Below are 18,428 nucleotides of genomic sequence, written 5' to 3' on the forward strand. Positions count from 1 at the left end.
TGACTTGAAGTGAGATAAAAAATAAGATGGGGGTGGCAGAAACTAATTTTGTCAGATAAACAACAAATAATATTTCAGTATATCTCAGTATTTATAAGACATACTAATACTAAAAAATTATTCATTGTTCATCTGTAAACCAAATTTAACTGGGCATTCCATATGTTTATTTGCTAAATCTGGCAACTCTACAGATACTCAAATTTTGACTAACTGTAAAATTAGTCTTTCCTCCTTTCACTATTGAATATGCCATCTTTAGCTCAACTACAGAATGCCAGGAAGTCATCTACAATTGCTATCTGGAAAAATAACTTTTACCACTTCTCAATGCATGATAGCATGAAACTCAATACTTTTTCAGTAGAAGAGTTAGGCAAATCAGCACAAGTCTGTGTACACATTTTTTTTCTACCAATGAATCATTTGAAATAGCAATATATTTATTTCAGAAGTTAGTTAACCAAAGGTGTGTCTATACTGTGCTCGTGTGGCCTATTACAAAAACACTACGCAATATTATTGCTTGAAAGGAAAATAAATAAGGAAATACACACAACTAAGATTGTTTAAGAAAGCCAAAGGAATGACAAGTGGAAGCAAAAATTGGAATTAATAACAGATCATTCCCCTAGATTATAAACTCTTGCCTATAAATTAAAGTCTTTGTAAATAATTCCCATAGGGTCAGAAATGCTCTTGGGCCTATAAAGTTCTGAACATTTTGGCTAAAAAATAAGAAAATAAATACGCCTTCAAAATACAGTTAAACCTCTTTTTGTGAATGACATCTTATGAAGTTTTAGTGATTAGTATCAGTCAATAATAAAAAAAATTCTAAAATGTGCAATGAGAGAAATGGTTATTTGACTAAGTTAGATTTTAAAAATCAACGTGGAATGCCTTCATCAAACTAGACGAAAGAGATTATAACAACAGGAAAATATGTGAGCAAGATATAGGTATTTAACTTTTATTACCTAACAATACAGAGACTCTGGTCTTAATACAGTTGGTAGGAATTACCCACGGATTGCAAACATTCGTTTTGAAGACAAGTCTGTAACAGTCACTGCTACATAAAACATGGGTAATAATAATACTGAGCTCAATTTGTAAGAGGGAAAAGACGACATTTATAGGCCTCACCTCCTGAATGTCCTGCCTTTAGCCAAATGTGCTGTTATATAATAAAAAGGATGGATGAATTCTAGACCAAATCATATATTTTCATCTATCCATGGAATTATTTCTTTGTATTCATTCTCTGGGGATAATGTCATTGATCAGAAACTAAAGCGACGTATGTGTTTTAAGGATAGAGAACGTGATCATCACTATAAATAAAATCTCTCTGCTCTTTACTGAAGGGAAATGGGGACAGAAGAGGGCAGGAGAGGATAAGGCAGGAAGAGAGGAAACAAATAAATCTATGGAAAATGGAAATACTAAGTGGAGACACTAAAATATAAACACTACAGTTAAGCATCACTATTAACACAAAACAGGCAGCTAAAACGAAGACTGAAGGGTTAAGCATCTTGCCTAAGGTCATATGATAAACTCATCCAAACATTCAATCTAATCTCAAACCATCAATAAATTACACTTTCTTGATGACCTACTCAACTGGACTTGGCAAAACCATAATTAAAATGGTAAAATACTTCTATATACAAAAAAATACTGCATTAAATTTCAATCTGGAATGAAGAGATACCTTTTTTACATGCTACAGCCAAAACGATCTTTGCCATTGGAAAAACAAAACCTGTTTTATTCCTTGGAAAATAAACTTATTTAGAAATAAGTATGGTTTAATGACACTTACTGCTAGAGTAAAAGCTACTAAAATGAACCAACTACTATTATAAATAACATAACGTGTAACTCAGAGAATTATGTATATACCAATGACTTCCATGGACAGTTCTTTTGGAGCTTTTCATAGGGTTTTGTTAAGAGATACTTAGATCAAAACCTATCATGCAAAAGACAAAATAGGGTACAAAGTGATACCATTTCCCAGTAAAAATATGACTCCACTTGAAGCTTAAGTTGAGACAAAAGTTCTTCAAACACAGGTAAAAGCCTTCATGATATTTTTCTACTAAAGCTGAACTGTTTTCAGATTTTGCCATACTTTGAATTACTTAAGTGGTAGCCATACTGTTTTACTATAATATGTGAAAAAAAATGTTTAAGAGTAGAAAATGGGAGTTAGAGTAGAAAATCACTTTTAAAATGCAGTATTTGTGCTTTCTATTTTTATTGCCAACTTGTAAGATTTTTCTGTTATGAGTATAGTTTATTTGAAATAGGGGTTCCATAAAAATTTGAACAAAATAAAACTGAGTCTTTGCTGGTAACATGGCAGGTGACCAATAATGTGGATGAAAAAGGAATTTTTTAAAAGAACATGAGAAATGCCAAGAGTTAAGAAACATGTAAAAGAAGAAAAGCAAAATAGACTGAAAAATGTCAATGAGGTGGTAAGAGAGCTAACAGAAAACAACATCACACAAACTATGAAAGAAGAGTTTCCAGAAGGAAGGGAGATAATAATACCTAACACCCCAGAAAGGTCAGTAAGCCCAAGACAAACAAGCTCACTGAATTGGGCAACTAGCACATCACTGAAGTGATTTTAGCACAGCAGTGAGAAAAGAATCCAACTGCATAGGCTCAGGAAATAAGTGGAAAGTGTGAAAGTGGAGGCAGCGAGCATAAACAGTTCTTTCAAAAACAGTGAAGGTAAACAGAAAAGAAAAGTAAAAGGTAAAGGCAAGATATTATAGTCATTCGAAGCCAAGGAAAAGACAGGGGGAAGAATTATTTACACTTCTTTAAGGATGGGGGAAATGGATATGTTTTATGTTTGGGAGAATCAGTGGAAAAGAAATGAGGAGAAAATTTAATTTATGAGGAAAGGTTTTGAAAACTGCTAAGAGAGAAGGAATGAAAAGAAAAGGAAGATGCAGCCTTGGAAAAGAGCTAGGACATTAGTTCCACTGAAACAAAAGGAAGGTCAAGATGCGTGAAGATATCAATTTCCAGACTGCCGATACTCTAAACTATTCACGTGGTAAAGCAGGAGAGGTCATCTGCTTAGAGAGAAGCAAGAGGGCAGTCTGAATCTGACTGAAGAACCCCCTCCGTGAATTAGATTAGCAGAAGTAATTATAAAAGAAGGGTTTTATTGTGTTTGTTTTGTTTTGTTTTGTTTTTTTGAGGAAGAGTAGCCCTGAGGCTAACCTCTACTGCCAATCCTCCTCTTTTTGCTGAGGAAGACTGGCCCTGAGCTAACATCCGTGCCCATCTTCCTCTACTTTGTATGTGGGACGCCTGCCACAGCATGGCCTGATGAGCGGTGCCATGTCCGCACCTGGGATCTGAACCGGTGAACCTTGGGCCGCTGAAGCAGAATGTGTGCACTTAAGTGCTGCGCCCCTGGGGCTGGCCCCATTATTGTGTTTTTTTAACACACACTCCACACAAATCGCTTATTTTTAAATGAGTCAAAGATAAGGGGACTTTTGCAGAAATATCGTTTAGGTCCTCAAATTTAAATACTGAGAAGATATATCAGGGAGTGAAAATGGAAAAGAGAACTTTTTTCCAAAAAAAGCCTCAACATCATCTTTCTATCTACAATAGAAATTTTAGCACCTTAAAAGTTAAGTGGAGCCTTAAAATATCATTACAGAAGAAATATGTCCTCTTTTCTCATTTTCTACACATACACAACTTTGCATTAGGATTCTACTTTGCACTTTCTATGAATACTGGTATAAATCAATACGAACAGTATAGTGTTTTAAAGAACCTGAAATATATGACATCACGCTACGATATCCTTGATCAAATAGGAATCCATGAAAAAGGCAAAAAGGAGTAATCATAATAGCTCCATTTATTAATTTCTTACCCTGAGCCAGACACGATTCTAAGTGCTATTTGTACTAACTCATTCAATGTTTACAACAACATTTTAGATTACATAATTATCCCAATTTTACAGATGAGAAACCTACCTAAGAAGATTCAAGCAATCTGGGGCTCTATAGCTCATACTCTAATTTCTAGGCTAGAGTACATACAATATAAAGAGCCCTGAGGTTGAAATAAGAAGATCTGGCTTCAAATCTAAGTACTTACTAGTTGGTTGACTCTAGAAAAGTCATGTTCCCTAATCTTAGTTCCTCCTCAGAATAACAATCTGTCCTGCATAACTCATATGTTAGCTGTGAGAATCAAAGAGACAGGTGCTTTTATAAACAGTAAATATATGTCATTATTATTAGGAAATAGCTACTAGGTAAAATGCATATGGCATTAACATCATTTTCTGAAGCCTATCAGAAATTCTCACACCTTAATTTACATTGCCAGGGCTTATATTCAAAATAAATAACTTTTAAAATGCAGCTTTCTAATTGTTTTCTGCCAGCTTCTCTTACTAATTTACTTACTAATGAAGATAGACAAGTTATTTAATGGGTTCTGAAGTTATGTTATTCACCTAAAAAGTGGAAATAATAAACCCCTCCACACACTTGCTGAAGATCAGTTGAAACAAAACCTGTACAACCTCCCCCGTAGCACCCCTGGCACAAAAGACAGCACGGTGATTGGTTTTGTTATCATTAGCCTATCATTCAGCAGAATCACAAAACCAAACCCAAAATATAAAGGGGGTGTGCGTGTGTAAGTTTGCATATGTGAAATAATTCAAAGGTTCCTATACAAATCCACAGACTGTGGCAACTTGCCCTCCATCATTCATGCTGCATCGACCCTGCTAATCTAACATAATAGCCAGAATGTCTTTATGAAATTTTAATTGAATTAAAAATATATATTTTTTCTCCTCATTCCCCTGGTTGCTCCTTTCATCTTAATTTCTCTCTCAGTCAAACCCTGGTCAGTCTGATTCTTGCTTTGTGACTACTCTCACCATCTTTTGAAGCACAGAACTTTGAATCTACTCTTCTGATAAACCTAAAACTCCTGCCATTTTATGCAACCATAACTAGATTTCTAGACTTCTCTTTCCAGGAATAAGTTCTATCACATCAGTTCCTTATTAGAGTTCAAGATAAGGTTAGTATACAATGCTCTATTACATATCTTTGTTTTAGTACAAGCATACTGACCTTGAGGTGAGACTGAAGGAAACGGCAAATCCAGGAAGAAAATGTGAAAGAGAAAGTTAGAAAGAATTAATAAGGACAATATTTGGAAATAATATTATTCACAGACAGACAAAACATAAAGCACAGGATTAGAGAAGGGGAAGGAGTCATACAGATTCTGCACAGGCACTAAAAATTAGAAATTTTAGATTTTCAACTCTCAATAAGTATATTTTCATATTAGATTACACCACTGTACCTTAATATAAGTTTCTAAAGGAAAAAAATTTGTCTAAAATTTACCCTTCCCTCAGGGGGTGAAAAAACTAATTTCTTAAACACAAATGAAAAGAAGAGAAGAAGGTTAGCTGCTCACCTTTTCACTAAAGCAGCTAATTGTGATTTCATAACTTTAGTCAGCTTAATTTTATACACACGCACCTTGGCTAATCCTTTACCCACCCTGCTCCATTTCTTGGATCCAAGTTATCCATGAGCAAAAGCAAAAAAGCAATGACAGCTTCAGTTACTCTGTAGAATACAGAACTCTTATTTTCCCAACAAATTTGAGATAATTTTCTCAAATGTGAGAATAATTATTTTTTTAATTTTAACCAATATTTTTCATTCCAAATAACTAAAATCCACCCCAAATGGTGCAACCTAAAAGCAATAATGAAGAATATGTGGGTCTATAAACATCAGTTCACTTCCAACACTGCTCAGCAGTAAGAGGTGCCAAGCAGCTATGCTTAACACAGCTACACAGCGTGCAGCCCATGCTCATTACTTCTTCCTGTAACGACAGGCAGAGGCAGTGTCACCTGTTTACAAATTACTCACTTTCACTGAAATGAGGACTATCCTCCAAATATTTAGACTTCTTATGGCCAGTGCCATCCAGATTGTCTTGAGGATCTAAATTTTACTTTAAGTATCTATAACAAGAGGTTTTTTCTTCAATGCAAGCACCATTTCAATTTGTACTTTAATGTTTTCTAATGTTTCAGTACTTAAAAAGAGAATTTACAAAAGTCATTTTGAGAATAATGAAAGGTAAGGATGACAAGATTTATTATCCCCATTATATAAGGTAAAGAGATGAAAAACAGAGCAACAAAACACTTCCTCCTAATCACACAGTGAGTATGTGGTAAATCCAGGATAAAAATGTAGGTCTGCTGACATATCACCTGGGCATACCTCACACGTTCTATGATGGTTACAGATTCCTAAAGTGAATCTACAAAAATCCATGGATCTTTGGCATATATAAAACAGTGCAGAATGCAGACAATGTTCAAAGTAAAAAGAGGCCAATCTCTAAATGCTTGTTCCCAATTATCTTTTTTATTATTGTTGGTTATGACACAGTAAGTTAGAATAATTTTACATCAACAATGACACTACCTGAAATCTCCTATAGATTTATATAAGACACAGATATATCCATGGGGGAAAAAATTAATTAATAATTAATTTAATTAAATTAACTACACACCACTCATCAAGCCATTCTGTGGCAGCATCCCACATACAAAATAGAGGAAGATTGGCACAGATGTTAGCTCAGCAACAATCTTCCTCACACACACACAAAAAACTAATTTATTCTTCTTTTAAATGAAATCAGTGAAATTCATCAAGGAAGAAGAAGAAAGAAAAAGCAGCTTCCCTGGAAAGCAAGCTGAAGCAAGCAGGATCAGATAAAGAAGCAGTCATCTTCAGTTCTAATACTCTCAGCATCTTAGTTTTCATTTTTTTTTTAACACAGCCCATTCTCTCTCAAGGAAGAACACACAACCACCACAGCAGCAGCAAACATTTCTCCTCAGTTCACTGTACTAAGACCATATTCTCTGACACTGTACTTCATGGATCAAAGACACAACTATAATTTAAAAGTAAGGAAATTCTTCTCTAAGGAACCCTTTTCCTCATGAATTGTATACTAGATTATGCCAAAGAGATAAACCAGCTTAATATTCATTTCTATATGGAAGATCTTTGAAGACATTAAGTTGAATATCAATTCAAGCTTTCTTTACGGAAAAATATTTACAAATACGAAAACTAAATATGTAGGTTTATATTTTCAGGTTATACTGTGCCACTGATGCCTGAATATACTGTGATACCAATATAAAATAATCACAAACAGAAAGCCTATTTTTCCAATGAAAAGGTCCAAAAAAAGTTTTTAGGTCAACTTAAATAAATAAACCATTATTTACGTATCACTAAGAAAGAAAAAAATTATGCCAATGAAATTATATCATGCTATTATTTATACATGTATTCCAGTTTCAGAGACGTTAAAATGTAAAAAGAAAATTTAGAATTGGTATTTCATTGTAACAAAAGAGGAAAGAGGTTATCTAACTCTGTTTAACCAGCAGATCAAAAAGTAATCCCAATGAATTACATTAAATTATATAAGAATATTCTATGTAAGGACAGAATGTGACAGATACTCTAAGAAAAGCACAAACAAAGAAAAGAGAAATTACTACATAAGGAAGGTCAGTAAAGGTTGCTTTTGGTTTTTTCCCCAAAAGATAACTGTTAAAAAGGGGTTAGATTTCCACAAATGAATAAGGGGAAAAATAATTTTAGTCAAAGAGAAAAGAATAAGAAAAAGCAGACAGGAAAAAAAGCATTCATCTTCTAATTTTGAGGTCCATTTTTTAAGAAAACAGTTAATTCTACTAAGACTATCAAACCAAAGATTGGAAATATCATCCTCTAAACTAGCTCAAGTTTGCCAAAACATTTTAGAAGATTTATGAAAAATAAAAACAACTCCATTTTCATTACATAACATTTCAGACACTAGTAATTTTTAAAAGCAAAGCAAAAACTCAAAAAGCAATATCCCTTGAGCCATAAGATTTAAGCCTAGCAACTATCTTCCCTAATTTCTCCAAATACCACCAGCAAAATTTTCTCTTATACATACACACGTGCAAGTAATACCCCAGATTAAATGTCACTCCTGACATGATAGGAAAATGACCTCATTCTTTGTGTTCAAGCTCAGTTCAGTATGTTGATCCTGATCTACAGAAGTATAGAATCCTCTCACTTACCAAAATGAATTCAAAAGTTACCAGTTTAGCAGTTCAGATAGTTAATTCAGGAGCTAACTAGTCTTAGCCTAAATTCTGAGCAAACTTGGAACACCTTTGCTTTAAAAAAAAAAAAATCAACTAAAGTAGCTCCAAATCTTATGAACAGATCATGTACCACTCTTTCAAATAAGGCCAGTTGTTTATAAATCAGAATGTAGTTCCCTTGGGAACAATATCATAAATACAGGTTAGGTTTTCTTGCTAGTCCATAAAATTTACTTTTAACCATCATTAAAAGCCTAGAACTAATAGTTCTAGGTGAGGTCTGGAAAAGAAGGTTAGCAAAGAAAATATAATTAACCATCACAAAGTGGGAAAACTAAGTCCACCATTCTAACTACTTACAAGACTGGCCCAAGAATGTGTGTGTCTATATATTCATGTGTGTGTGTGTGTGTGTGTATGAATGAATAACAAAACTGCTCTCTGGTCTTCTCGCTCTCTTCAGAATAGTCACAGTAGCAGTACAATATCCTGGCTTTCCCTGTCCATTTCATATCTCTACCGACATCAGAGTTCTTGGACCTCAAACTGGCAGTCTAGGATCCAAACTTACCTACTAGCTTTCCCATCAAATGAGCTCTCAAGCCATTATCACTTAATATTGGTCTCAAAAACTAAAAGACCAGACTTAAGAGTCCATAGTTCAACAAGAAGCCCCTTCTCTATGATAATCCTACATCTTGGGGTGCACATTAATTATGTTAAGTATTACTTCCCAGGAATTCAACCAGACCTTAAACTGAAACATCACTGAAACTTCTAGCTACTGGACAAGCTGTGGAAGAATGCCTCTGCCAGCATCATCTACAAAAGAAATGACAATAGCTGCTCTTTATTGGAGTCTTAATCTTCTGGGACCAGAACTATCTCTTCACTGAGTCCGAAGTGACATAATGGCTAGGAGTCAGACGTGGAAAAACTGGCACCTGGCAGCAAAGCAACTCACATGCCAGTTCCAAAGCATTTGTCCTCTAAGAGGGCATTCTAGCATATGGGAAAAGCCTTTGGCCTCGGCAGGATCCTCAAGTGAGCAGCCTCTGAATCATCTAGCTTGTCTATATCCTTATCTTGTAGAAGGTAGGTTCATCAACGAAAACTGAACACAGGAGGTTCAAAAGGAGAAAAAGTAGAAGAGACAGATTCTGGAATTCTTTGGCACAACTCTGCTATCACCTACCTACTTATGTGATACAGGACCAGTCATTTAATCTCTCTGGGCCTCAGCCTCCTTATCTGTATATAAAAAAAATCTATACAAGGGGGCACCTTTCTTCCTGCAAGTTTTCCTTATGAGAAAATTGTTCCCCAGAGGCCTCTCTGTAGTTTTCCCCTCGAATCACATAAGGATAATAGGCTCAGTGTGTAACTAGTCACCGAAAAAGAAAGTTCTATTACCTTGACTGACTTAAATGAATCAGGATCTACTCCTGGATCTGGGAGTTGCAGGAAACTGCAAAACTTAGGACTGTGTTAGGATTGACGAGAAAATGGATGTTTGGTTGGTATAATATAATTTATTCTCAACTCCAAACAAAAAAAGGAAAGCAGAAAACTAAAACCTGAGATAAAGTTAATCTAAAAAATGGTTCTAAGACCTGTGGTGCCCGGGGCTAGGGATGGGAAGACAGCTGCTGCACAGTGCTCTGAGAGAACCTCTGGCAGTGAAAGAACGTGCTGGATCTTGACTGTAGTGGTGGATACACTGGTGTATACATTTATCAAATCTCAAACAAAAAGCTTAAAATGGGTACATTTTATTGTATGTAAATTGTACCTCAATAAAGTAGGTTTTTTGGTTTTTTTTAAAGGAAAGTACATTTTTTTTTTTAAGGTATGCTTTTTGGTGAGGAAGATTTGGCCCTGAGCTAACAACTGTTGCCAATCTTCCTTTTTTTTTCCCTCCTCCCTGAAGCCCCAGGCCATAGTTGTATATTCTAGTTGTATGCCCTTCTAGTTCTGCTATGTGGGACGCCGCCTCAGCGTGGCTTGACGAGTGTTGTGTAGGTCTGCACCCAGGATCTGAACCAACGAACTCTAGGCCGCCGAAGCAGAGCACACCAACTTAACCACTACACTACTGAATCTGTCCCAAGTAGGCTTTTTTAAGGGCTTCTGAGGACTTCTAAAGAAAAGAGCCCCTCCTTGAAGTGTCTGCTCAATCACCTTATCAGAAGGTCTTTCCTGACCACGCTATAAATACAGCAACCATGCGCATTCTCCCACCCTCTACCTCCTTACTCTGCATTAACATTTTCATGGTATTCATCACCACTTGACATTTACATCTTTAGTTTCTACTGTCCATCTCCTCCCAACTAGATTATAAGCCCTGTGAAAGCAGATATTTTATCTGTTTTGTTCCCTGCTGTGTCCAGAGCCCAGAACAGTAACCAGCAAATAAGAGCCTCCATAAGTAAAAAAATTAATTCATTGACTAATGACGAACGAAAGAGTACATTTTGTGGCAGAGAAGAGAGTGGGTTGTGCAGAGAAAAACTAAACTCACAGATTGGATATTATTTTCAAGAGCCTGATAACTATAAATCTTATTAACAATGGTATTTTTAAAGATACATATTTAAAGGGAGAGCAACCAGGCAAAAGGAACAGGGAATAAAAAACACTTTAGGGTTTTCAAAGATTAAAGATTTATAAGAAAGTATGTCCTTTCTTCTCATCTTTTAATCCCTCTACTAAATTTTAAAACATACCCCAAAATGAAATCTACATCCACGAAAATCCCAGTTTTTATATTCCCCAAATCGAGAAATACAGTAAATCTACATTTTCTATTCATTATGGAGGTTACACACTAATACATTCTATTATTCTTTTGATCACTAAAAATTCCTAACTTTGATAAATTAAAGGCAATCCTTTCCTCCTCCTCCTCCTCCCCTCTGCCCTGCTCTCCCTCCCCCGCCCCACCCCCACAAAAGCCCCCTAGTACACAGTTGTATATTCTAGTTGTACGTCCTTCTGGTTGTGCTATATGAGATGCCGCCTCAGCATGGCTTGATGAGTGGTACCATGTCCGCGCCCAGGATCCAAACTGGCAAAACCCTGGGCCGCCAAAGCAGAGCATGCAAACTTAACCACTCGGCCACAGGGCCAGCCCCTCAAAGGCAATCCTTGATACCTAAATTATCTGAAAACCAGAAGATGGCTGCCATTCTCTAAATACTATAAAAGTTTCTAAATGGTATGTTGAATCTAATCTAAATGAACCTCGTATTAGAGTAAACTGAAGATTTCTGATGCAAACACCAAATTCTGCAGATTCATTAGTATTTCTGTATTAGAAAAAAAGGTAAAACAAACACAAAAGCAAAATTATGAAGCAAACACAACATATGGCACGGGAGATAATGCTCCTAGCTATGCTATGCCATGACATGAATATTTGGCTAAAAGGAATAATAAGACTGAAACAGAAGACAATGAACAATTCTTTCAAGAGTCTGAAAACAGACTAATATCAGAATTCTATCAGCCTACATTACTAAATATTTTAAACATCATGCCAAAGAAAAACTGTTCATTATGAATTTAAATAGAAACTCTAATATTCTCAACCACATTCAGTTCCTGGGCTAATCTAAACCCATCTACATACTTACAAAAGGACATTCATTCCTAGTTCTAGTTTTATAGATTTTTTTCTTTCAACTGACCTATAAAGACTATCCAGAACTACTAGGTGATGACTTTCCTGAAGTGTCACCTTCATTAGGCTACAGTGCCCAGTCACTTAATCAAAGACTAATCTAGACGTTGCTATGAAGGTATTTTGCAGATATAATTAAAGCCTTTAATCCATTTAAGCAAAGGAGATTATCCTAGATAATCAAAGTGGGCATAACTGAATCCTCGGGAAGACTGTAACAGTGGGGCTGAGGTTTCCCTAGCAAAGAAAAGAAATTCTTGGGGCTAGCCCCGTGGCCGAGTGGTTAAGTTCGCGCACTCCGCAGCAGGTGGCCCAGTGTTTCGTTAGTTGGAATCCTGGGCGCGGACATGGCACTGCTCATCAGACCACGCTGAGGCAGCGTCCCACATGCCACAACTAGAAGAACCCACAACGAAGAATACACAACTATGTACTGGGGGGCTTTGGGGAGAAAAAGGGAAAAAATAAAATCTTAAAAAAAAAAAAAAAAAAAGAAAAGAAATTCTTCTATGGACCAGTTTTGGCCTGTGGCTGCAGGAGTTCTAACCTACTAGTGATCTCTTCTTGACAGCCTGCCATACAGATTTCAGACTTGCTTAGCCAGACCCCACAATCATGCAAGACAATTCCTTGCAATAAATCCCTTTATATATATATATATATATCATCTACTGGTTCTGCCACTCTGGTTGAACTTTCACTGATATACACTACAGTATGGAATATGATTTTAGAAGTAATACTTATTAAACTTAATTGGAGAAAATGTTTTACATCTGCAGATGTATGGGTGAGCATACACAATCCTCTTTCCAAAATTGCAGTAGGTGAAGACAGTGGTACAACACTAAATCATCTCCGAACAGAAACTACTGTTGTTCTTTAAGAGCAATGTAAGGGACTATTCATTTTCCTCAAGACCACAAAGAATAGGTTTAGGAATCCTTGATGATTTATCTAAATCTGTTAATACTGGAGATCCTTACATAAGAAGTACTAAGAAACTTTAAAAGAACACTAAGACTTTCCTTTAGTTCAACGATTCTAACAGTCTGCTTTTATTTTTGCACTTAGAAGGCTGCTGAACACCCTTCAGAAATGAGTTGTACGTCCTGAATGACAGTGGGCCGAGTTGCAATAGTCAAGGGGCTACCACTTCAAGGGCATTCAAGCATAAAACAACCACATAAAAGACAGGCTGGAACAAAGACTAAGACAATTTTACACAACAACAACAGAATCTTACCAGAGAACACACACGTTGTCCACAAGCAATGTACCTAACAGGTACAGTTCAACCTAACACATAAACAGCTGTTCTTTAATTCTGATCAAGCAAAATGCCCAGCAAGGCCCAGCAGTAGCAATCCAGTCTAGTACAGAACCATGGCCTTACATAACACTCACTTTCCCAGGAAGTCCCAAACAAACCCCTGACAGTGCAGGGACAGAACCTGGTGTGGAAGGTACAAATTGCGGGAGACCGGCATTCTGAGACAGAATATGGCCAAGAGGAGACACACATACGAACACACAGACATGAAGCCCCAATAGAACAGGACCGTGATGAGACAAATCAAAAGAAAGGTGAAGAAATTCAAACAGTATATTACAGGAAGACACCCACACACAGGAAATAGTGGAATGGCACCATAAGAAGCAAACGGTTAGTAAGAAACACAGCAGCCACACACAATGCACTTCAGTACTAAATCTGGGAACAAAAGGTATAATATAATCCCAACTATTTTTGACTATTTATTCTTATTTTAAATTATGTTGCTCAGTAACAAATTATAAAGCCAGTAGCAAAAACTGAGTTTTAAAAACTTTCTTTTTTTAGTAACCAAGAAACTTTGCGACAAATTCTAAAACAAAATTACAACTGCTGCATGACCAGAGGACAAACCTGTATAGTGCGTTTTCAACTTTATAAATTATATTCTGTGGAGAGAGTATATCATTTAGAACTCTTTCTCAAAATATGAAAAATATAGTGGCTAATAAAAGCTATGTGGTTGCTTTGGATATCAAACATAGATTTAATCCTATTTCTTACTCTCATTCAAATCATGTCCATTTCCCAAAATCAGTATTAGGTCCAAAAATGAATCAAGATGTTTTTCAAGCAAGCTGCCTGGAATAGCAAAGCAATAATTTCAATGTAGATTTCTAATACAAGAACTCAAACTGAAAAATGAAACTTTATCAAGGAATTTCTTTTCTGAAATATTGAAATATATTTAGTGGGAAGTCACTAATCCATCAAAAGTATTGTATTTTAAAATCTATACACTACTGTTGCTGATTTCAGGCCAAGACAAAAGCAAAGAGAGGTGCATATTCATGCAAGTGTGTGTGTGTGCGTGTGTGTGTGTGTGTGTGTGTGTGTTGAGGGGGGAAGATACAGTGCAAACATGGACAAAAGCATAAAAAAACGCACAAAATCTAATCTTGAGATTCGGGTAATTTGTTAATTTTGACTTAAAGAACTTTATCTGTTTGTCTTATCCAGAACCAGAAAATATAAATAGAGTTAATAATCAAAATAAGAGGAAATGAGTGAGTAAGTAATCAGCCTACAGTGTGAAAGTTATTCACACTTTCAGTATAGTGAAGGAGAATTGTGAGGGTTGGACTTCATTGTTTTAGTTTCTTGAAAATCAAATTTCTACGGATACAGAATAGAAGAAAAAAATAACTTCTGGGGAAAATATCAAGTCTTAAATTGAAGTAACCCGAAAATTTAAAACTTAATAAACTTATGAAAGGAGTCAAATACTTCCCACCCTTCAAGAGCATGAAAATAAAATATTCCTAAGAATCAGGCTCCAAGGAGCCACACAGATTAGGGGCTTCATCCTGTCACTGACAGTCCGACTGTTCAGAAGACCGTGGGTGATTAACCAAGTCCCACCGGAAGAACTGTTTCCATGCACCCGTGAATTTATTTTAAATATACGGTGTAAAAGAAGAGGTCAAGAGGAATACGCTTAATCTTTAGTATGAAACACCCTAATTTTTTAAAAAAGACAAAGAAAATTCCAAGAGAGCTGTCTGACTGGATCTGTTCAAACTCAGCTCATTTTGAAGAATTCAAAGTCAGAGCTCCACAAAAATCAAATCCAGGTCTCCTACACTGTCCTCAAGATGCACCCCCTTCTTCTAACTCTGACCTATGCCCTGATGTAATCGCCTGCTTCTCCACAACACAAATGGTGAAGTCTAACAATTCATAACCCAAAGGAGTATCAGCTCAACAAAAAAGGTCTAAACCTATGAGAAAATATTAATTCCTTGAACTTGAGGCTCATTTGCTCCTTAGATAGATAAATAAATAACTAAAGACCAAGTAGCTTTTGTACTCTCTTGATTAGCCGGTAGAAAACTTTAGTTTCTTAATCAAGAAATACTTTCTCTCTTTTCAATCAATGATGCTGAAGTCCATAGCTTCCCAATTTATTCCCATTCTGTGCTGCCTTTTAGAGACTGCAACAATGAATTTAAACTGACTCAGAATAAAAAGGAGATGATAAAGTAACATCAAGCACTCAAGAATCTAAATTCAGAGAGGCAAACATATTTAAAAAGTCTGCCACAGAAATACATAGTTTATAAGCATACTTTAATATTTCTAACATAGTGAGTCCCTGTTCACTTCCCTTTTCTTACCTTTCCAACTCGGCAATCTTCTTATCTTTGTCATTCTTCTCATTTTCCACCTCCTTCAAGATTTCCAAGAGGCGGTCAACTTCTGCCTGGGCCTTGCTAGATTCATCTTTGTACCTGGCAATCTCTTTCTCCAATTGCTGTATTCGGTCACTCATCTCTGGGCTGGCTCTGGCTTCTAATGTTGCCTCATGTGCCTACAAAGAAAAGTGTTCAAATTCTATTAGATAAACACAATGGCAGAAGGCAAACTATGTCCCAAAGAACTTCTATATTCCAATTTAAATAGAGTATTATCAAATATCTAATAGCTAGTCTTCAATTTATAAGGGTTTTCTCTGCTTAAATATTACATAGACAAAATATTAGTAATAAATGAACAAATAATTATCTTAGATTCTGAATGAATTAGTTATTTTAAAAGAATACATCCCTGAATATTTATCAGGCCAAAAATCATCATAAGCCAAGACACTGTTCAGAGTCTAGTGAGCTGTACTAAGAAGCCAGACTACTACTGATCTCTCCAAGATAATATCAAAAGGCATCACCAGAGATTCCCGCTGATCTTACCATAGCCAGTACCAATGCTGAGATCTGATTTCCACTTGATGCTCACTTCCCTTCCCTTCTCATATATACTGCTTTACCAAGCACATACAAATCATATGGCCTTGAGCATTGAGAAACATATACAGTCATGCATCACTCAATAACAGGGATACATTCTGAGAAAGTTGTCATCAGGAGGTTTTTGTCATTGTGTGAACATGATAGAATGTACTTACAAGAACCTAGATCATATAGCCTACTACACACCTATGTTATATGGTACTAATCTTATGGGGCCACTGTTGTATATGCGGTCTGTCAACCAAAACATCAGTACGCAGCAGCAAGTGTGATGTCATCAGAAATGGAGTTAGGTTGGGGCCAGCCCAGTGGCATGGTGGTTAAGTTCGTGCACTCCACTTTGGTAGCCCGGGGTTCGCAGGTTTGGATCCAGGGTATGGACCTAGCAGTGCTCGTCAAACCACGTTGTGGTGGCATCCCATATAAAATAGAGGAAGATTGGCATAGATGTTAGCTCAGCAACAATCTTCCGCAAGCAAAAAGAGGAAGACTGGCAACAGATGTTAGCTCAGGGCCAATCTTCCTCACAAAAAATAGTTAAGAATTAAAAAATAATTCTAAACATGGAGTTAGGTTAAGAAAATGGCTATCACCACATCAGTAACTTCCTAATGCAAGGATTCAGGATCTTTCAAGATAACAGGAGACAAAGTCAGAAATCAACGATTACATTTAGAACTGAGAAAAGGTCTTTTATTCAGGATCCTGTTGCAATAGCAACTAGGACCTTCAATGCATCTTGGAATATAAAGCAGTTTCAATAATTAAAAACTAATTTTCAAGTCTTCAATTTTTCTCCTGAATCTCTAAAACCATGCACATATAATGTATTTAATGAGAAGGTAAAGGCTAAGATGTTTTCTTGTCTCTTACTCAATAGACAACAAAACATACTTAGTCCCCTAAAATGGTTTGAAAAAATATTAAAGGCATAAATACACATTCTTAAGAAATACTTCAGAAAGCTCTAAGGCAAAATACCTTGAGGAAAAGACAAATGTTTCTATAACCTGGGCTAAATATTTTGTCAAAGCAACAGCTGTACTTTTAAGATTAAGTCCTTTACCAATATCTTTTGTTACAGGTTTAATCACTTGTGAAAATCCACAATTACTAACAGAGGCCGTTAAAGGAGACTCTACTGGCAGACATGTATTTTAATACGTTAGCAAAATTCTACCCTAAACTGGTATAGTTAAAAGCCAAAACAAAGTAAAAGCAAGGGGGAAAGAGAGGCAGCCCTAAATGAATTAAGTCACTAAGCATAAAACAAAGCAAAAGCAGCAGAAATGTGGACATTTCCCAAAGTTTGGGGGAGAATTTTGGTCTCGCAGAAACTTTTCCACTTTGTATCCACCTCAGTATACTTTAAAAAGGAGTCATTTAAAAAAACACAACAAAAAAAACCACTCGAGTTCCTACTTGAGGAAAGGAGAGATGAGAAGGTCAAGTGTATTCACTTTCTATAGGACAGTAAAAAAAGCATCACTCGTGCAAAATACAGCAAAAACATCAGCTAGGACTTTATGGCGTCACTTTGTCAGGTCACCTACTGACTTGGATGGGTGGTTTAACACTATTTCAGGATGCTGAAGGGGAGAAGACTCAGGGGAGAAGAACAAAGAAAAGTAGAAGGAAACGGTATGAGAAGAGAACGAGGAAGAAAACAAAAGGTAAAAGGTTAAGAAATATAGTTTAAAAAAAACTCCAATAAAAAAATTCAGAGTCTATTTCTCCCCAGGGGGAAAAAAGAAAGAATTTATTAGCATTTTAAAAAATTCTGATAATACAGGGCCAGCCCTGGTGGACTAGCGTTAAGTTCGGTGCGCTCCGCTTCTGCAACCTGGGTTCGGTTCCTGGGCACAGACCCACACTGCTCTGTTAGTGGCCATGCTGCCCACATACGGAAAAATAGAGGAAGATTGGCACAGATGTTAGCTGAGGGTGAATCTCACTGAGCAGGGAAAAACAAATCAGATAATACAAAAGTTGAATTTCAATGCTTTCCTTAGTAATTCTGAGGTTATTATCTCATGCTGAAGACACAGAAAACCAAAATTCAGGTATAGGGGATAAATTTTTAAGCTATAAATAGGTCAAAAATGACTTCAATTTGTCATTATCTCTAGACCAGTCATTTCCTACTCCAAACATAATAGAGAAGAAATTTGCTTTGAAAATTTCAATGAT

At 36.2% G+C, this 18,428-nt stretch overlaps 1 protein-coding gene across 16 annotated transcripts in view; it reads right to left on the reverse strand.

Moving 5' to 3' along the window:
• Positions 1 to 18,428, reverse strand: part of ERC1 (ELKS/RAB6-interacting/CAST family member 1) — a 526,143-nt gene that overhangs the window by 308,150 nt on the left and 199,565 nt on the right. For all 16 annotated transcript variants that reach the window (XR_011497049.1, XR_011497048.1, XM_070494769.1 and 13 more), the window contains one exon: positions 15,609 to 15,802. Coding sequence is in view for 14 of the 16 variants with exons in the window: in XM_070494769.1 (XP_070350870.1) it covers positions 15,609 to 15,802 (194 nt within the window). In the remaining 2 variants the exon portion in view is untranslated. The remainder of the gene's footprint in view (positions 1 to 15,608; positions 15,803 to 18,428) is intronic.

Source organism: Equus asinus, chromosome 22 (assembly GCF_041296235.1).
Source record: "Equus asinus isolate D_3611 breed Donkey chromosome 22, EquAss-T2T_v2, whole genome shotgun sequence".
Taxonomy (NCBI): Eukaryota; Metazoa; Chordata; class Mammalia; order Perissodactyla; family Equidae; genus Equus; species Equus asinus.